This window comes from Monodelphis domestica, chromosome 5, assembly GCF_027887165.1.
Source record: "Monodelphis domestica isolate mMonDom1 chromosome 5, mMonDom1.pri, whole genome shotgun sequence".
NCBI lineage: Eukaryota > Metazoa > Chordata > Mammalia > Didelphimorphia > Didelphidae > Monodelphis > Monodelphis domestica.
This window is the reverse complement of record NC_077231.1, coordinates 121742922-121764274: the sequence shown is the minus strand read 5'-3', so window position 1 is coordinate 121764274 and position 21353 is coordinate 121742922. Positions and strand designations below refer to the sequence as shown.

Here is a 21353-nt window from a genome sequence, read left to right as displayed (position 1 = left end):
TCTAATTCTTTGCTGCAACAAATAACATTGCTATAGATATTTTTGCAGGTATAGGTCTTTTGTTGATCTCTTTGAGAGAGAGAGAGATTAGTGCTATAATTGCCTTATTTCAAAGAAAGGACACTGAAGCCCAAACAGGTTAAATAATTGCTTTGGCTTCCTTCAAGACTCATTTAAAATCTGACATTCTGAAGGAGGCCATTTCATTTCCCTGGAGTTACTATATTCCCTTATAAGATTACCTTCTAATGGTTCTGGATATATCTTGTATGTGCCTAGTTATTTGTATTTTGTTTCCCCATTAATATATCTACTCCTTGAAGTCAGAGACTTCTTTCAGCACATAAGCAGACAAGTCATAAATGCTTGCTAACCAATTGACTGCAAAGAAGGGAGGTAGTGAGGGACAAATTCTATCATTTTAATTGCATAGCATTTTGTTTTGGTTGTTTTTTTGTTTTTGTTTTCTGTTAAATGTTTTCCATTCGTATGTTAAAAAAATTTTAACAATCCTTTTTTAAAAATTTTGAGTTCCAAATTCTTTCCCACTATCCCATCCTTCCCCTCTCCTTGGAGAGGCAATCAATATTATATCAGTTATCCATGTGAAGTCATATAAAACATGTCCATGTTAACCATGTTGCAAAAGAAAACAAACCAGAAGGAAAAAAAAGACTTTTTAATTTATGCCTTAATTGGCATTTGTAAGGATAATTTTAGGGTTGTGACCTAATCTAAATTAATTTTGGTCGCCAAGGAATATCCCAAATAAAATACCCAAGTCAGCTGGAAATTTATGTTGATTTTAAGTGATATAGAGAAAAGAAATTAAGGAGAAGGGAGAGGGGGAAAAGGTGTAGGATTTCTCCCACCTGGCCTGTGCCAGGGGAAAGATTAGAGGCTTTCTCTAAGAGGATAGTGTTTGGAAGGTAAAGAGAAAGTATCAGCCTAAACTCCAAGAGAGCTCAGCTAAGATGCCTGAACCTGAACTATCTACTCAGTTTCTCCCAGTATAGTATCAAGGAAAACTAGCGCTGCCATGCCAAGATCCCAGAACGCTTAGCACGCTGCCAGCCAGAGCCACCTCTCCGAGGAAAGAGGCCCGAGAGAGGAAGTGACGCCAAATATATAGAAGATTTTATATCACTTTCCTGCATCTCACATGTACCAATGATATCTTAGGCTTGACTTAGGACAGCCCAGGGGTCTGTCAGTTGTTTCTGATTTGTCATTTGCTAGCACATGTCTGTCATAGGCCATCCTCCTAAATACTTAATCCTTAAGTATGGGTGTAGTCATTCCTGATTTTGTTAGACTTAAGTAGGGTGTAGTAATCTAAGGTTCACAATTTCCTGATTTTTGTTAGACTTAGTAGAATGGAGTAATCTAAAGTTCATACATCCAGACTTAGTCCTCTCTCTGAAGGTAGATAGCATTTTTCATCATTTTTCATCATGGGTCTTTTGGCATTGTCTTCAATCATTGTCTGGAACAGAGTAGCTAAGGCTTTTGTAGCTGGTCATCCTTACAATGTTACTGTGTAAAATGTTCTCCTGGTTCTGCTTCATTTTGTGTTGTTAGGTCATATAAGTCCTCCCAGATTTTTCTGAAACTGTCCCATTTGTCATTTCTTATAGCACAATAGTATTTCATCACAATCAATATTATAATTTGTTGAGCCATTTCCCATTTGATAGGCATCCTTTTTATTTCAATTCCTTGCTACCACAAAAAGAGCTCTGTATGTGTGTGTATACATACAATACATACATATATATTTGTGCAAATAGGTCATCTTCCCTTTTCTTTGGTCTCGTTGGAGTGTAGATTTATTAGTAGTGTAGCTGGGTCTTGCTCTTTGGGCCTAGTTCCACATTGTTCTCCAGAATGATTGAACTGATTCACAGCTCTTGTTTTAGTGGTTCTTTAAATTATTGTAGTTATTGCATATATTGTTATCTTGGTTCTGCTTGTTTCATTTTGTATCATCATTTCATAAAAGCCTTTCTCTGACATTCATGTATCATAGTTTGTTTAGTCATTTCCCAATTAATGTACATTTCCTTAGTTTCTGGTTCTTTCTACTACAAAAAAAAATGTTGTTCTAAACATTCTGGAAAATATGGAACCTTTCTTTCTGTCTTTGACCTTTTTTGGGTAGATGCTTAGCTGCAGAGCCTCTAGGTCTTACAAAAGGTATGAACATTTAAATTAGTTTCTTTCATAATCCCAGGTCGCTTTCTAGGATATTTGAATGAATTCACAGTTCTTCCAACAATATATTTAACAAGTCTATTTTTCTATATTCCCTTCTGTGTACACTGATTATTCCTTTCATTTATCATCTGCCAATTTTCTGTGTATGAAGTGAAAACTCAGAGTCCTTTTGATTTACATTTCTTTTATTAGTAGTGATTTGGATCTCTCTCCTTTAAAAAAAAAGAAAGAAAGAAAAGGGGCAGCAACCTACAATTTTCATAAGCAATATTTAAATAGAACTTAATGTTTTAAAACAATTTAAAAGGACTTTTAGCAAAAGGATTGGATTTTTGGATCTAAGCCCCAGGCTCAATCTGATTTATGTTCTTGAAGAATTTGACAGAAATTTGTGTTTTCGAAAATATGGACAAGAGATTATTGGGAGTACATATATGCCAGGCAACCTTCATCTCTTAAATAGAAGTATCCCTGTTTTTTGGGGGCAATAATATTGGAAAGTTGTTGGAATTAGGAATGTCCCTTGAGGAAAGCTATAATGAGAAAGAGAATCTTGATGCTTTTCTCTAAAATTTGTTGACTCAATGGGTTCTTATAGGCATGCCATTACTCTCACCCAAGAGGCTACATGTCGATTCCAGGAGGAAGCACCCTTTAATCATATGAACCAAGAGGAATCAGAAGAGACTAGAATCCTGGGTCTCCTAAGAAGCATCTTCAAAGGTAATACCCCTTTTCCTCTTCCCAGCAGAGTCCAGCTACCATGGAATGTACAGTGTCCTAAGGACTTGAAATTCTATATGAAAAGTCTTTAGTTCTTAATTTTTGAAACATTTAAGGATTCACTCTGCCACCAGGAACCATACTAGGCAGTAGGGGGGGGGGGGGGTTGATATAATTTCTATCCCAATTAATAGAAGAGGAAAGACCTAAAGATGCTTATATGGGCTTTTGAAACCTTTCATTTCACCACCAGTAAGAAAAATCCACAATTCTAGGCCCTGCAGTTTCCTCTCAGGACAAGAATCTCCAGGTTTCTCCAGACAAAACAGCCTCTAGGGAAGCTATTCCTGAGGACAAACATGAAATGGCAGAGAACAACAGTGACAAAGAAGAATTAGTGAAGCAAGAAATGCTGGTACAGTATCTGCAGGATGCCTACAACTTTTCTTTGCAAGTCACTGAAGCCATTGGGATCATCAGCAAGATGATGTACGAAAACACCACTTCTGGTATGCTAGGACCCCTCTGGGAAGAGGAGTTCATCTTCCTTTGTTTAAAATTGAAGCAGGAGGCAGCTGGGTGGCTCAGTGGATAGAGAACCAGGCCTAAAGACGGGAGGTCCTGGATTTAAATCTGACCTCAGACACTTCCTAGCTGTGTGACCCTGAGCAAGTCACTTTCCCCCTATTTCCTAGCCCTTACCACTCTTCTACCTTGGAACCAATACACAGTATTGATTCTAGGACAGAAGGTAAGCATTAAAAAAAAAAGGGGGTCAAAGCAGCCATCCTGCCTGTATTCATGAAACCCTTTATCTTTTGTCTTAGAATCAATATTAAGTATCATTTACAAGGCAGAAGAGTTGTAAGACTAGACAATGAGGATTAAGTGGCTTGCCCAGGATCACATGGCTAGGAAGTACCTGAGGTCAGATTTGAACTCAGGACCTCCTAACTCCAGGGATGCCTCCCTATTCAGGGAGCCACCTAGATAACTCCATGGATTTGTGGGATTGGGGAAAGGTAGGCATGTTTAGCTTACTTTTCTTCATATCTACATAATAAATCCCATCTACAAATGTCCCAGTTCCCACATCACAGAAGATATTATCTGGGAGACCAATGTGTACATATAAATTAAGTCTTTTGTGTTTCACCTTTCAATTCATTTTCTGGAAGTAACATTCACAGTTTATTCTTCAATCCTTCATTTTGTGACTATGTATAATGTTTTCTTGGTTCTATTCATTTTACCATTCAGTATCTTGTGTAGTTCTTTCCAAGTTTTTAAAAAATCAGTCTGCTCATCATTTCTTATGGCACAGTAATATTCCATCTCAGTTGTATACTACAATTTATTTGGCCATTCCACAATTGAGTGGCATTCCTTCAGTTTCCAGTTCTTTGCCACCACAAAGAGAGCTACTATAAATATTTTGGAACATATGGGTTGTTCTTTCCCCCCCCCCCCCCCCCCCCCCCCCCCCCCCCGATCTCATTGAAAAACAAACTCAGCAATGATATTTCTAGGTCTGAGGGTATACATAGTTTTGTAACTCTCTGGTTGTAATTCCAGATTGATCTCCAAAATGGTTGGATCAGTTCATAGCTCCACCAACAGTATATTAGTGTCCCCATTTTTCTACATCTCCAACATTTGTCATTTTGCCCTTTAGTCATTTTATCCAGTCTGGCAGGTGTGGTGTGATATCTCAGAGATGTTTTGGTTTACATTTCTATAATCAATAGTGATTGAGAGCATTTTTTCATATTCCTATGGATATGGTTTTGATTTCTTCATCTGAAAATGGTCTGCTCATATCTTTTGCCCATTTATTAATTGGGGGATAGGTCTTATAAGCTTGACAAAGTTCTCTATATATTTCTTTAAGAGTATAAATTGCATCTCTAGGTTGATCAACTCATAAAATTATTACATGAACTGGCAATATATACATTTTTGTATGTAATAGGGTATACAGACAGAAGTGGGTTGTTGTAGGAAATTTTCTATCCACAGAACAATATTTGATCAGGTAGAATACCTGTCTTTAGTGATATGTTAAGCAGAAGTGACCATTTTTTTATCTCCTCAGTGGTACAAGAGGTAATTGAGTTCTTTGTAACGGTGCACCAGTTTGGAGTACCACAAGCCCTGTTGGGGGTACGTCGGATGCTACCCCTTGTATGGTCCAAGGAACCTGGTGTCAGGGAAGCTGTGCTCAATGCCTACCGCCAACTCTACCTCCACCCCAAAGGAGATTCTGCCAGGTATGCAAGGGCCTTTCCATCTTTGTCTCCTCTTAACTGATTCTTATAAGGTCTGGGGTTTTTTTTGTTTGTTTGTTTTTTGCAGTAATTTGCTAGTCAATCTTTAATGGAAACCCTTCTAGAAGCAAAATTTCAGGGTTATAGGTTTATTGGGGATATAACGACTAGGCGAATCGACTTCCAGAAATGCTATCTTACTTAGCAGCTTGCCACTGTTCAGAACAAGAAGCCCACTAATCGGGCCACAACCCAACTTGTGCAGTCTTTTTAGGAGTCCCTACATTCTTGGGATACAGTTAAAAGTGGAGGAGTTGTAAATGAATTCTTTATTTTAAAAATGAAATTTACTTACTATTGATCCCACAGAGCTAAGGCCCAGACTTTAATTCAAAACCTTTCTCTGCTCCTGGTGGATGCTTCAGTCGGGACAATTCAGTGTCTGGAAGAAATTGTAAGTTTCTTCACATTCTGTCTTATCCTCACATGTTTGTTCATCAAATATTTAGTGAATTACCACTGGGTGCCCAGCATTGGGTTAGGTGTGGTGAAATATGCAAAAGAAACATGTTTTTCTTCCTTTAAATCTGCTACTTTTAAGGAGTTTACAATCTATCTGTGAAAACAAACTATACATGAAACATTTAAACACCATTACAAGATACTATGTTAAATGTCAAAAGGAGTAGTACAGGCCTAAGATCTATGAAAAGGAATTCAGAGGAGAAGAGATATATTAATATGGTTTAAAGTAGTTATGAAAAACTTAATAGAAGAAATAAGATTTTATCTATGTCTTGAAGAATGAGTTTGATTTCAATTGAGAGGAGGGAATTTACCCTTCAGGGACAAGAAACACCACAGTTGGACATTAAAATCACAGTCTTTCATGTGCTCATGGGTATAATAGAAATGGTATGAAAACGAAAAGGGAGGAAGCATCTAGATCTGACCAAGTACATAAAGAGGAAGTCTGAACTGAAGGTAACATAATTTTGATGTTGAAGTAAGGAATCTAATATAAGGAATCTATGAAAGAGGGGAAAAAAATACTAAAAGCATAGAAAAAAATCTAGGTCTTTATTAAAGTGTCCCCAAAAGGGCCACCAAGAGAACATAAATAATTATTAACTGTGTACCTCTTCTTCCATTTATGCAAAAGTTTAATAGTGATCTTTCTAAACCAAGCAGAATTTCTTATGCTATTGTCTCATCTTTATTGTCTCATAATTATCTGAAAGATATAGAAACATAAGTTCCCACTGAGTTATGTTTATTGGTTAAGAAAAATAATTTTATTCAATAGAACGAAATGCTACTTTATTGACTCTTTCATAACAAAGCATCTCCCAATCCATTACTATTGAGCAATTATCTGCTCAGAAACATCAGAAAAGGAATAAAAGAGAGGTATATTTTCTAAAGGCATTCACCATGGTGATAGAAGAAAACCAGCCTAGAGGCCAGCAGATTGAAGAGGGATTGCCAGTAGATGATAAGTTCTTCAAATGCTCCTCTGTACAGATGATGTGTACTCATTGCATTAAGCCCCAGAACATTGCAGTTTTACTTGACCATTTGCCCAGGAAAAAATTAAGTAAATGAAGAATGTTTATTGTTTGGATTTCAATATGATTCTGAGTTTACTTATAAAGGCAAAGGGTCTACATTTTTAGTGCCAGCATTCACTAGCATGGCTGCATGGCAATGGAGACATGGTAAATAACAATCTGAAAAAGAAAAAATGAGGATCGCATAGAGAAAAATTTTAAAGTACATAATGGGTATGAGCATATTATAGCATATGACCAACAAAGAACCCTGAAGAATAAGAGAACAATAGTAAAAGATATCATCAAAGGATGATGAAGGAATAGGAAACAATAATGGCATGACCGAACAAGAAGATGGGACAGTCAAATTGGGTTGGCTAAGTAAATTGTGGTATGTGGATATAATGGGATGTTACTATACTCTTTGTTAGGCTTACCTTTATTTTGTTACCTTCACTTTCAGGATTTTTTTTTTAATGTTCCTTCAGTTTTCTAGCAAGGGATTCTTGTCTCATGTCTTTGTGATTTAACCATTCTAATAATGAATCATTCTTTTACTCCATACTTAACCTGTAAATCACCATGGTAATGTTTGGTCAGAGTCTACATTGAGTCCATGCCTCTATTTTTCCTCAGGAAATGTTGAGTTTTCTGTCTGTCCTCATTTGAGAACTGTCTTATAGTATGTTCGTTTTTGCAAAATCAGTAATTTATGAACACAGACAACTTTCCCTTGCTTTTTTTACAAAATATCAGATTTCATGTTCTTCTTATTTCTTGTCCTACTTTGATAATCTTCCTCATAAGATTCTTATTCTTTGAAGTTTTATAAATTAATTATATTTTGGGTGTTTTCATACTTAGGCTTTCTCTGCTACTGTCCTAAGGATCCTGTTGGTTTGATCCTGTTCTCTTTCTAATACTTTCAGACAATTTTCTTCTATGATTTTTTTCAAATAGGGCTTTAAGACTCTAGTGTTTTTCTGGGAGAGCAATAATTTTCAGATTGTATCTATAAACTCTAACATTTAAACTCTTTTGCTTTGGTTTATAGAGGTCTAAAGTTTTCCTGTTTTGCTGTTTTTTTAAGACTCTTACCCTGTAACCTGTGCTAAAATCTTTGGATTTTTTACTTTGTGACCAGAGCCTGTTGCTCTTTTTTTTTTTTAAACCCTTACCTTCCATTTTAGAATCAATACTATGTATTGGTCCCAAGGTAGAAGAACAGTAAGGGCAAGGTAGTGGGAGGTAAGTAACTTGTCCAGGGTCACACGGGAAGTGTCTGAGTTCAGATTTGAACCCAGAACCTCTCAATTCCAAGCCTGGTTCTATCCACTGAGCCATCTAGCTTCCCCACTTACCGCTCTTTAGAGTAGGTTTACTGAATGCCCTGCTTGGACCATCCAATACTACATTGGGATTTTTTGTTTTTTAACTAAATTGTCTCTTATATTATAAACTTAATCATCAATAAACAAACCTATACAAAGAACAAGAATCATATAAAAGAATCAGTAGATTTTGTTACATATAGTTTGTTTTTTACTATATATTAACTAAATTTAACAAGATAGTAACATCATGTCTCCTTCTGCACTTTTTATTTTCTGTGCATTTCAAAAAATACCACAACTTTGTAACCTAATACACCATACAGCTTTGGGTAAAGGCCCTCCCTTATAACAGAAATGTATAGTCCAATGAAACATCATGCAAAGGCCAGGACTAAAGATGCCTAGCTCATTTGGAATCTCTAATCTACTTCTATCTGTTGCTTTGACTTGAGTTCCAGTGTCTTAAATTTCTTTTCTTTCATATTATCACTGCTGTTATTGTGCAACTATTTTCTTGGTTCTACTTATTTCACTCTGTATCAGTTCATAGAAGACTCCCCATGTCTCTGTATGCATCATATTCCTCATTCCTTAATGCATGATAGTATGCTATTTTATTCATATACCACAATCTGCTCAGCTATTCCCCAGTTTGGGGGGATTTCCACTTCTTTGCTACTAACAAAGGATGTTCTTTAAAGTCTTTTTCTTCTGTCCTATTTGATAAGTACCTTGTTTATACCTCTGTATAGTAATATTTTCTTCTGTATTAGAATGTAAGTTCCTTGAGGGCAGTGACTATTTTTGCTTTTTCTTTGTATCCATAGGACCTAACATGTGGTAAGCACTTAATGCCCTTCATAAATTGACCCCTTCCTGCCCTTCCAGCCTTCTTACCCTTTACTCCCTGCTACATGCTCTGTGATCCAGTAACACTCGGCTCTTTGCTATTCCTCAAAGATATTGTTCCATCTCTTAACTCTTCCTTCTCATCTGTTTCCTGACTTTCCTCGTTTCCTTCCTTAAAAATCTACATTCTGCTAGAAGCTTTTCTCCATCCCCTTTAATGCTAGCACCTTCGCTTTGAGATTAGCTCTCAATTCATCCTGTAGAGTGTTTGTACATAGTTATTTACATGTTGGCTTCCCTCATTACACTGTGAGCTCCTTGAAAGCAGGGATTATTCTGGTTTGGGGTCTGGTTTATTTGCCTTTCTTTGTATCTTTAGTGTCTAGCATAGTGGCTGGGATATAGTAGGCAAACAGTACTTGTTAATTTGACTTTTTTAAAATGCCTGTAGATTATCTCTTTGGGGTGTGTGTGTGTGTGTGTGTGTGTGTGTGTGTGTGTGTGTGTGTGTGTGTGTGTGTGTGTACGTACATGTTAAGGCTTTTATGAAGTGATCCAAAGTAAATGAGGAAAAAAATACATACTATTGTCAATAAGTTCAGTACTTAAACAAAGCTGGGTTCTAATTAATTAAAATGAGCAACTTCAGTCCAGAAGAACAGGTGAGGAAACATACCTTCTTCCTTTCTGGAGAAAGCAAGAAGATGCCCAGGCATGGAATCTTGCATGTGCTTTCAACTACAGTCCCTATTGGTCAGTTTAATGTAACTTTTTTCTTTGATGCAAAGGAAGATTCAGTGGAAATTACAAGTAAAAGCAAAAGGCACTATAAAATGTGTTTGTTTTTAAGTCATCTTAGTAGAAATGTCCAGGTTGAAGTTGGGACTGTAAAAATGGTTTGAAAAAGCATCAAGGCTGGAAGCCATAGCTCTTGAGAGTTACCTGATAGAAGTGTTGGTTAGAAATATGAACAACTGATATGTTCTTACACATATTTTTTTCCTAGGGAAAGTAGAATGTCTCTCCTTTGTGCCATTTGCCTTTTGAAACTTTGTTGTCCCCAAATATTCAAAGAAATGGGGAGGGGATATTTTCCCTTTTTTTTTTTAATCCCCTAATGAACTTTTTATATTTTCTTTTCTTTAGTTGTGTGAATTTGTGCAGAAAGGAGAACTGAAGCCTGCAGTAACCCAACTTCTATGGGAACGTATAACAGAGAAGGTTTCTTGCTCCCCCCTGGAGCGCTGCTCCTCTGTCATGCTACTTGGAATGATGGCAAAGTAAGGCTCAGGGAACTTATATATAGACTTGGGATGTGATTTGAGAGAAGAGGCCAAGCCTGGGAAGGGTTCCTTGGTATCTCCCTTTCCCTTCCAGTAATAACAAGCCGAGCTGTGTATGATGCTGCCATAATTGTAAGAAGGCTTGTGCCTGAGTCAGTGCCCAGTGATTGTTTCTATACATTGGAGTCTCCATTATGCTTCATTTGCCACCCAATAGACATTTAGTATGTATGTCATTTATATAATGAGGCTTAACCCCACATTCTCTCCCTCCCCCGCCCCCAGAGGAAAGCCAGAAATTGTGGGCAGCAATCTGGACACACTAGTAAGTGTGGCACTAGAGGAAAAAGAGGAACAGGATTATCGATTGGCCCAGCAGATATGCCAGGCCATTGCCAACATCTCTGGCAATCAAAAGGTGAGTGTGAGATGATTGCCCACTGCCTGGGTTGGGGAAAGGAAAGATGTTTTTTCCTGCTCCAGAAATCACCTTCTTGTTTACCATAGCCTGGCCAGGGCAAAAGCCACCCCCCATTCCGGCTGCCCCAAGACCATCGACTGTTTGAGAGACTCCAGGAGATGGTGATTAAAGGTAAGTTGCCAAGTCAAAGCAATGAAGCCAGGGGAAATGTCCTTTTAAGAAACAGATAATTTGGGGGCAGCCAGGTAGCTCAGTGGATTGAGAGCCAGGCCTAGAGGTGGGAGGTCCTGGGTTCAAATTTGACCACAGAAACTTCCTAGCTGTGTGACCCTTATTGCCTTGCCCTTACCAGTCTTCTGCCTTAGAACCAATACATAGTGTTGATTCTGAGATGGAAGGTAAGGTTTTTTTTGGGGGGTTGAGGGGGAAGAAATAGATAACTCCTTAAATTTCTTTTAGGTTTTGTCCACCCAGACCCATTGTGGATCCCCTTTAAGGAGGCAGCAGTGACCCTTATCTACCAGCTAGCAGAAGGACCTGAGGTGATCTGTGCTCGGATTTTACAAGGTTGTGGGAAGCAGACTCTGGAAAGGATACAGGATCCAAGTACAACTGAGGAGAGCACTAGTAAGTGGGGAAAGTGGGAGTGAGACTAAGGCCTATAGAGAAGGGTAGGAGAATACTTAATGATCAAAGCTGGTGAGTTGGGTAGGAGAGGGGCCTCACACCAGCATCCAACCAGTGACGTTGAGGTAGATTACCATGTCCAGAAGCTCTTCTTGTCTTGTTCCACATCCTCCTTCTTTCCTTCCCTCCCTCACGTTCTAGCTGCCAAAGAGCAAAAGAGATACTTGGCAGAATATGACATGGAAGGAGTAAATACTACATGTGACCAGCCTGTTGGGGACCCCTAGGCTTGGAATTTGAGATTGATACCTGTCATTGTGTAAATCAGCGTTCAGGAGAGAATGCACCTTTCTATATATGCTTTGGATATGTGTATATATTTTTATACACACACACACACACACACACACACACACACACACACACACACAAACAGGTAGGGAACCTCCACTTCTCAATCAGAACATTAACAGAACAAGTGAGAGATAAAGAAAACATTAGAAATCTAGGAGGAAGGGCCCTGAGGTCTAATTGTGTACTTCTGCAGAAACAGCACCTACACTTCCCACCTTCTTGCTGATGAACCTGCTATCCTTGGCTGGTGATGTGGCTCTACAACAGCTGGTGCATTTAGAACAAGCAGTGAGCAGTGAGCTTCGCCGGCGCCGCGTCCTGCGAGAAGAGCAGGAGGAAGCCAAGACCAAAGGGCAAAAGGAAAAGGTCAGATGGAATATTTGAGCATTAATCCCTCATCTATTGCCTCCCATTTGCTGTGTGACTTCAGAGCAGTCATTTTTCCATTTGAGGCCTCAATATTCCTAGCTATGAAATGGAGAGGAAAAACACCTTTGCCTTTTTCCCACCCTAAAGAAAAAAAGTGATATATATAAATTATGTAATAATTTGTATACTTCTGCCTAAGGAGGAAGTTCTTCTCTAAATAGTCAATAAAGTCAAGAGGTAGTACAACCTCAAACAGACACAGATCAACAAAGAATTTTGTTGACTGTTAATTCATTGGGTTTTACCTTTTTAAATGGTGACAATTTAAGCTTTTATTCTAGCAGCATTATCATTGCTAGCCTATGATTTTGAATCTGTTTTCTCTACACCTTCCCACCCCCAGAAAAAGCCAATACATACATAGCACTTTGCATAGGTTTGCAAAGTTGTTTACTCGTTTCATATAAAATATGACATTTTATTTGGTGGTTTTGACCATTTGTTTTTTTGTTCGTGGTTATTAAATCTATAATAGACTTAAGTCATAATAGACTTATAATAATAAAAAATGGTCCATGAATAAATTCAAGGCTATATGATTTTCCTAAGTGTGGGTACTCCCTTCACTTCCCCAGACCTTTAGTTAGTGCTTTAATTAGATGCCCTGACTAAAATTATAATCACTTGCTTATGAAATTCCTCCAGACTTAGCTAAGCTGGTCCTCCACTCAGCTAGCAATTAGCTTTCAAGAAAAGAACCCAAAGTGAGGGCAGCTGGATAGCTCAGTGGATTGAGAGCCAATTCAAGAGATGGGAGGTCCTAGATTCAAATGTGGACTCAGACCCTTCCCAGTTGTGTGACCTTGGTTAACCCCCATTGCCTAGCCCTTACTGCTCTTCTGCCTTAGAACCAACACACAGTAATGATTCTAAGGCAGAAGGTAAAGATTAAAAAAAAAAAAAAAAAGGAACCCAAGGTAGTCCTCTCCATGCATGTGTACATATATGTGTGGATAGATGTTTGTGTGGACAGTTTATATTAGAAGAAACCACCCTATTTAGACTACTGAAATGTAACAAGTTATACTCAAATTATTTGATACATGAGTAAAAATCATTGTTTCTTTGGCCTGGTTATTTGATTTTGTACTTTGTGTTCTCTCCACTAAAGGTTTATGTTGTCTTTTAGAAATAATCCTAGAGAGTGGGGGCAGCTGGGTAGCTCAGTGGATTGAGAGTGAGGCCTAGAGATGGGAAGTCCTAGGTTCAAATCTGGCCTCAGCCACTTCCCAGCTGTGTGACCCTGGGCAAGTCACTTGACCCCCATTGCCTACCCTTACCACTCTTCTGCCTTGGAGCCAATACACAGTATCGACTCCAAGACGGAAGGTAAGGGTTTTTAAAAAAAAGAAAGAAAGAATCCTAGAGAAAAGGAGCTAGGACTAGGATTTTATTCCCAACTTTGCCCATAATTTAGTGTGCCATTTTCATTGTTCAGAAACAACTTGCAAAAACAAGGGAATAAAGGTTAGAATAAGGATTAGTGAGGATTTTATAATTGCCTCTATAATAATTTTATGATTGCCTTATCTCTTTACTAGAATACCAGCAATGAGACTACCATGGAAGAGGAGTTAGGCCTAGTTGGTGCCTCTGCTGATGATACAGAGGCTGAGCTGATCCGGAGTATCTGTGAGATGGAGCTTCTGGATGGTAAATGAGGGTGAAAGATGATTCCTCTATCCCAGGCTCATTTGCTTTTTAAAAAGAAACCATACATTTAATTGTAAAATAGTAACTTTAGTTAAGTACAGATAACTGTAATATGGAGGGGAATTACAAATAAAACCATAGAATTCAAATTCCTTAAACTTTGATTTTCTATCAACTCAGGGGTTCATGGTATAGTTGGTGTTGCAACTAGCAGTTCACAAACTCTCCACACTTCCTTAGACAGTCTACCTAAGTGACTGTTGCTAAAAAAACTTCAGCAGTGTTGCCAGCCTCTCCAAACTTAGATTGGTCTTTAGCTGATACAGACAGTCTGGCCTTGGAGCTCTTTGGTAAAATCTTTCTAACTCAGATAAGACTTGAAACTCAACCAGTCCCAGCTAGCCCTCACACATCCGTCATCAATTCCACACCAAGTGAGTTAGCTGAAAAATAGGAGTTTACTAGAGAAATAGGGTACAATCTTAGAACAGTTAATAACAGTGGAAAATTTTCTCTACAGCTGATCTCGCCCATCTGTATACAGAAATTTTGTTGCCATTGTCTTGTGTTCTTCTAATTCTGTCACCCTTATTTCGTATCACCTAGATTTCTTTGTATTATTCCTATTTTTATAGCACAGTAGTATCCCACTGCATTGATATACCAATATATAGAGGAGGAAAGAAAAAAACATTTCTTAAGCCAAGCACTATACTAATAATAAGTGCTTTACAGATAGCTCATTTGAGCCTCACAACAACCCTGGAAGGTATTCTGATCCATGCATACAATCTTAATAATAAATCATTTTATGTAATTTATATGTTATCCCCATTTCACAGCCTATGAAAAAAAGGCACACAGAGGTTAAGTGGTTTACCCAGGGTCACATCACTTACACATATAGGTAGGTATCTGAGGCTGGATTCAAATTTGGGTCCGCATGACGAAGCCCAGCTCTTTAAAGCCACTGTTTTATGCATGGTATGCCTATAGGTAGAGATACTTTCTGATTTTTCTGCTATTACAAATAAAATAGCTAGGAGCATTTTTGTGCACATTAAAAAAAAAAACTTAATGGCATCCTTTGGCTATGGCATATGCCTACAGTGGAATTGCTGGGCCAACGGTTATTATTATTACATAGTATATATTATTTTTGTATTATATGTAACAAATATATTATCATGTAACTATATACATATTATGTATCACCTACTGCCTAAACTCCTGACTCCAGCCTGAATTTGGTTGCTTTCTCTCCCACCAGGCAAACAAGCGCTCTCTGTATTTGTGCCCCTCTTGCTCAAGGTCTGTAACAACCCTGGCCTCTACAGTGACCCTGCCCTCTCGACAGCCGCCTCCCTAGCCCTCGGCAAGTTCTGCATGATCAGGTAGGCAGCGGTCTGGGCACAGCCTTTTAAGACAGAATTGAGGGGTACCACTAACTTGACTACCTTTTCTCTGCCCACCTAGTGCCACTTTCTGTGATTCCCAGCTCCGCCTCCTTTTCACTATGCTGGAAAAGTCTTCACTTCCTATCGTCCGATCCAATCTCATGGTGGCCATCGGGGATTTGGCCATCCGATTCCCCAACCTGGTAGAGCCCTGGACTCCTAACCTTTATGCTAGGTAAGACCTGAAATTCTGGCAAGAGACACTTGAATCAGTGAGTGAAACGACTTGAGTCAGTGGCATTGCTTTGGGAATATATTGGGAGCTGTTGTGCCATGTGCTGGTTTGGGGCTAATCATGTTGCCGAACTGGACCCGGAAGAACGAAACTCAAAATGTTGCCTTTTTACCCTACTCTGTGGCCCTGCAAAGCCACTTTTTAATCATCATTATGAAGGGTGATGGAGGTTCATGCTTTAGGGATTTCTTGGCTCTAAACTAGGAAGAACTAGTTGTTTCGATACCACATATGGGGCCTTAGTGTCTACAGGGTTAACTTCCTTTCCCCTGAATGAAACTAGTTCTGAGAGGTGTTCCCACTGAACTTGAATGTCTGCCTTAGACTCCGGGACCCCGCTTCCCAAGTTCGGAAAACAGCAGGGCTGGTAATGACACACCTAATCCTGAAGGACATGGTGAGGGTGAAGGGGCAGGTGAGCGAGATGGCCGTGTTGCTTATTGACCCCGAGCCTGAAGTTGCTGCTCTAGCGAAGAACTTTTTCAATGAGCTGGCCGGCAAGGTGAGAGGGCGAGCCCTCCCAGGCGGGGGGCGGAAAGGAGTTTGCTGGACTAGGGGTGTGTGTCGGTCACCTAACTCTGTCTGCCTGTGTGCCTCTCCCCAGGGGAATGTGGTCTACAACCTCCTTCCTGACATCATAAGCCGCCTGTCTGACCCTGAAAACGGGGTAGAGGAAGAACCTTTCCATACCATCATGAGGTGATGCCCTGGGCCACAAAGCATTCCCCTGAGCTTGGGGGTGGAGGGGGGGGGCACCCTACTAGGCATGTATAGCCAGAGAATGATGGAGGAGAAGCTGATCTGTCTTCAAGTTCTCCAAGGAATAGATGAAAGATGAGTATGTCCTCCTTGGCCCAGGGGGCAGATTATTGGCTTGATTTTAAAAGAAAATAACTTTCTAAGTAGTAAGGGTTTTTAAAGACCTTCATAGAAATGCTAGAGCAGGGGACAGCTAAGTGGCTCAGTGGATTGAGCCAGGCCTAAAGGCAAGAGGTCCTGGATTCAAATGTGGCCTCAGACACTTCCTGGTATGTTACCCTGAGCAAGTCACTTAACCCCCATTGGCTAGCCCTTACTGCTCTTCTGCCTTGGAACTGATACTTAGTATTCTTAGACAGAAGGTAAGGGTTTTAAAAAGAAAAAGAAAGAAATGCTAGAGTAACACTTGCTAGAGATGTTGCAGAGAATATCTTTTGCCTCTCTGACCTACAGACATCTATCCCTTTTTCTCCCTGGACCATGTGCCTCCTTCATATGTCTGTTTGTCTTTCATTTCTAAATTGTTCCCTTGGTTTCTGTGTCCTAGCTAGGCAAGGATATGATGTGAAGCTAACGGAGGCCAGGCCTTGGCCCTCGGGAGCCACAACTCTTCTCTTCTCCACAGGCAACTTCTGTCCTACATCACCAAGGACAAGCAGACAGAGAGTCTGGTGGAAAAGCTGTGCCAGAGGTTCAGAACAGCTCGGTATGCCACCAGCAGGCTGGAGGGAACCCAGGAGGGAAAAACAGGTCCCACCCCCTAAGCCCCCTCATCCTGACCGGGGAACCTCTGTAGAGCTGACAAGGCCCCTAAGGAGCGTGGCACAAAGAAGGCTGGGTTTAACATAAGCCTCAGTCAGGGCTTTGTGACTTACTACCTGTGTGCTCTTGGGCAAGTTATTTGACATCTCTGGGCCTTTATCTGTAAGTGAGGGACTTGGACTCAGTGACCTCTTATATCCCATTCCAGCTCTGACTTTGAGGTCCTAGAACAGCAGAGGCACGAAGGAAGATGTCCAGATTCTCATCATTTCTCAGACTCTTACAGTAACTTATAAATTAGGTGTCATCAGGGGCAATGAGGTGGCTCAGTGGATAGAGAGCCAGGCCAGGAGTCAGAGTTCAAATCTGTCTTTAGATACTTTTTAGCTGGGTGACCTTGGGCAAGTCACTTAACCCCCATTCCCTAGGCCTTACCCCTTTTTTTTGCCATCGAACTAGTACTTAGTACTGACAGAAGGTAATGGTTTAAACAAAATTATGCTCCATGTATTCCCTCTACATCTATGTCTAGCCTCCTGACAGCTGCCAGCCTAAAGTTTGTAAACACACATCTGACTATGTCGCTGCTCTACTCAGGAAGCCTCAATGTGTCACAGTTGCCTTTAGATTAAAATGCAAACCCATTTGGCCATCTAAAGACCTCAGTGTGACTGAAGCTTTCATTTCCAGGCTGGTTACACATTTCCCAGGCAGCCTGCATTCTGTTCCTCAGAGTCCACAGTGCCCAGGTTGTCTCGTGTGACCACAACAAACTTCCTCTTTAGCTGAGCCTTGGACCCCTCAAGACTTCACTCAAGAGCTGCTTCCTCCAAGAGCTCTTTCCTGGATGCTGCTTCCCCCCACCCTCCACCCACAGGAAACACTGAGCAACAAATGCTTCTTGATTGGTTGATTTGATGCCTGTCTCTCTCTCTACTCATCAATTCCTCTGTGTCCTCAGGACCGAGAGGCAGCACAGAGACCTGGCCTATTGTCTGTCGCTGCTGCCTCTCACAGAGCGAGGCCTCCGTAAGATGCAGGACAACTTTGAATGCTTTGGAGACAAATTGTCTGACGAGACCATCTTTAGTGCCTTCCTGGCAGCTGTAAGCAAGCTTCGGCGCTGGGCTAAACCTGAGGGCAAGGTGAGTAGGGCCTCTGAGCAGTGCTAGCATATTCCCAGCTGAGCAAATTAAGCACTTTGAGGACTTATTCCCAGACTTGATTATTCAGCCAACAGGGCAATAACTGTGTTCGGCCCCTTTCTTAATTCATTCCATTTTTACTTCAGGCTCTGGTGGATGAATTTGAACAAAAGCTTCGCTCCTGTCACACCCGAGGACTAGATGCAACCCAGGAGCCCGAGACTGATCAAGGTGCTGCTCAGCCTTCCAAGCCAACAGCTAGAGGACCCAGTAGTGGTGCGTGAGACAACTCATTGGCATATTTGAGACGGGCCGGAAACATAGGACAGACTCACAATTTGACAAAACCCACTGGGGAAACTGGAACACAGAGTAGCAGAAACTATGTAGAAACTAGCAGTTGAGAGCACATACTAAGATAAGCTCCAAATGGATACATGACTTGCACATTAGAAGAAATTATCTTTCAGATCTATGGATGGGGAAGAGTTCAGAACTAAACAAGCAATAGAGAGATTCCTAGAACATGACACAGATCATCTTGACTATGGTATATTTCCACACTAACTGAAACAAACCAAGCTCTATTTGACAATTAAAACAGTTTTGCACACATAAAGCCAGTGTAGATAAAATTAGAAGAGAAGCAGGTGGGGGGGAGGGGTGTCTTTGCATCACATTTATCTGATAGTGGTCATAGGGAACTGAAACAAAATTTTAAGAATAAGAGCGATTTCTCAACTGATAAATAGTCAAAGGATACAAACAGGCAGTTTTCAGAGGAAGAAATCCAAGCTTTCAATCACTATGAAAAAAATTCCTCAAATCAATAATAAATGCAAATGCAAAATAAAGCAACTTTGAGGTTCTGCCTCACTCTTGTCGAATTGCCAATTGACAAAAGAGAAAACACAAAAAAGCCTTGAGTGGAAAAACAGATACATTTAATACACTGTGGCCCCATAAATTGACCCAAAGTTCTAGAAAGCAATTTGAAACCATGCCGAAAAAATTACCCAACTACATGCATGCACCCATTGACCTACTAATACCACTACCAGGGTTATATATCCTGAAGGGGTCTAAGAAAGAGGAAAAGATTCATATGTAGAAAAATAATTATAGCAGCTCTTTGTGGTGGCAAAGAACTGGAAGCAGGGTGCCCATCAGTTGAAGCCTGGTTGAACAGTTAGGGCACATGAATATGATGGAGTCCTGCTGTACTGAAAAAGAAATGATAGGGAATTTCTGATTGCAGAGAAAACATGAAGGGGAAAACCTACCTGAACCAAGAGAATAATTTCTACAATCACAATAATCTTGTAAAAGCAAACTCTGAAAGATTTAAGAACTCTGACTAATCCAGAGGACTAAAAAATGTCCTTACAGAAGTGATGGACTCGAGGTCCAGATCAAGATGCATATTTTTGGGACATGGCCAGTAGGAGAATTTGTTTGGTTTAACTATGCATGTTTGTTGTAAGGGTTTTGTTTTTTAATGGGGCATAGGATAGGAAGAAGAGACTTTCATTAATTTTTTTGTTGATTTTAAAGAACTGTAGGGGAGAGAGGGAAAGCCTTGTCACTGAAGCATGACACTCATCCATGTCTTATTCCTGTGACTAGACACCTCTCTTCGCCAAGGCCTCCCTTCAACTGCCTCAGACAATGACTTTGTTACACCTCCGCCCCGGGGGACTTCTAGACAGCGCCCAAACACCAGAAAGCAAGTTTCTAGAAAGACTACAATCGTCTTTTCCAGTGATGAATCCAGTGATGAAGGTGAATGTTCTTGGGCCAGGAGGGGGGAGTGCATGGGAAGATGAGGTCTACCATGAATCGTCCCAGTCTGGAACACGATTGCCCCAGGATTCTGGTGACTGATTAACAGCAGGGATGACAGAATCATGGATTGTTTAGAGAGCTGGAGGGTCCTTACAGGGTCCCACCTCCTCATTGTACAGCTGAGGCCCATACATGGAGATAAAGTGAGGAGTCTGAGGTCACAATTAAAATTAGAACCTAAGCCTCCCGAATTCTACTCGATGCTCCTTGTCCATAGCCATCTATTTTGGGCGACCTATTTATTCTTTACATTCGTGCCTCAGCGTTCTCTCACCCTCTGTTCCCCAGAATGCTTGGCAGAGATGACAGAAGATGATGAGACACCTAAGAAGACAACCCCTATCCGCCGAGCATCTACCCGCAGCCAAAAGGCTTTAAGGCGCCTTCCACCCATCCCTGTTGTGTAGGAAGAGGGGGCTGATGGGAAGAGCTGAGTCCAGTTTGTCTCTTCTTGTTTTGTAATAGATATTTCTCTGTGCCCTTATTTTTTTACGAATAAAAAAAATTTTTATGTACTTCCCAAGAATTTTCCCTTAACTAGCTTCCTTGGTCTAAATTGGAATCCTTTTATTATATTTTTTAAATTTAATTTCTTAATATTTTCCCCATGGTTACATGATTCATGTTGTCTCTCTTCCCTTTCCCTCTCCCCTCCCAGAGCTGACAAGCAGTTCCCCTGGGTTATTCATGTATGATCACTCAAAACCTATTCCATAGTATTCATTTTTGTAATAGGGTCATCTTTTAAAACCAAAACCCCAAATCCTATACCCATCTAAACCCTCTCACAGTTCTTTCTCATAAGTCCCTCAGAGTTGTCCTGGATCACTGCATGCTATTAGCAGCACAGTCCATCACATTTGATTGTCCCACTATATTGCTGTTACTGTTCTCCCGGTTCTGCTCATTTCACTCCACACCAGCTCTTGGAGGTCTTTCCAGTTCACGTTTTGTTTTGTTTTGTTTTTTCCCCCCACAATTTGTGGAATCCTTTTAGAAACTTTGGCCCCAGCTTGATTCTGGGAGCTGTGGTTGGAGGATAATCACCCACTAATGAGAGAGGACTGGGGCACCAGTCACTCCGAGCCCCTAGATAAGCATCCTGCTTCCTGCAGATCAGTTTTCCTCCTTTCAACCTCCCCACCAGTGACATAGGAGCTGCTTCTAAGAACTCACACCTCTGAGAATGCCAACGTCCGGGCTTTCCTCTCACTTAGGAGACCCGGAGCCAGCCTGGATCTAACAGTGCCCGTGCCCAGAACCTGAGAGTCTTTCCTTTCTTGAGCAGTTCTTTGTCTTTGTTCCCTTCCCAGGGTTTGCTAGGCAGCTCCTCATTCCTGGCTCAGGGCCTCCAGTTACTAGAGACTGACTCCAGAGCTACATTGCATGCCATTTGCTCATTACCCCATTGCTGCTAGCCAGTGTGTCAATGAGTGCTGC

At 40.5% G+C, this 21353-nt stretch overlaps 1 protein-coding gene across 2 annotated transcripts in view; it reads left to right on the top strand.

Annotated features, from left to right (window-relative positions):
* Window positions 1–20428, top strand: part of NCAPD2 (non-SMC condensin I complex subunit D2) — a 75367-nt gene extending 54939 nt beyond the window's left edge. For both annotated transcript variants that reach the window (XM_056799254.1, XM_007503648.3), the window contains exons 14-32: window positions 2816–2940; window positions 3216–3449; window positions 5036–5210; window positions 5577–5661; window positions 10090–10223; window positions 10512–10644; window positions 10734–10818; window positions 11107–11274; window positions 11822–11994; window positions 13599–13710; window positions 14981–15104; window positions 15187–15342; window positions 15727–15904; window positions 16007–16101; window positions 16787–16867; window positions 17885–18068; window positions 18215–18344; window positions 19695–19850; window positions 20202–20428. In XM_056799254.1, coding sequence (XP_056655232.1) covers window positions 2816–2940; window positions 3216–3449; window positions 5036–5210; window positions 5577–5661; window positions 10090–10223; window positions 10512–10644; window positions 10734–10818; window positions 11107–11274; window positions 11822–11994; window positions 13599–13710; window positions 14981–15104; window positions 15187–15342; window positions 15727–15904; window positions 16007–16101; window positions 16787–16867; window positions 17885–18068; window positions 18215–18344; window positions 19695–19850; window positions 20202–20320 — 2647 coding nt within the window. In that variant the 3' untranslated portion in view covers window positions 20321–20428. The remainder of the gene's footprint in view (window positions 1–2815; window positions 2941–3215; window positions 3450–5035; window positions 5211–5576; window positions 5662–10089; window positions 10224–10511; window positions 10645–10733; window positions 10819–11106; window positions 11275–11821; window positions 11995–13598; window positions 13711–14980; window positions 15105–15186; window positions 15343–15726; window positions 15905–16006; window positions 16102–16786; window positions 16868–17884; window positions 18069–18214; window positions 18345–19694; window positions 19851–20201) is intronic.
* Window positions 20429–21353: the final 925 nt, after the last annotated feature.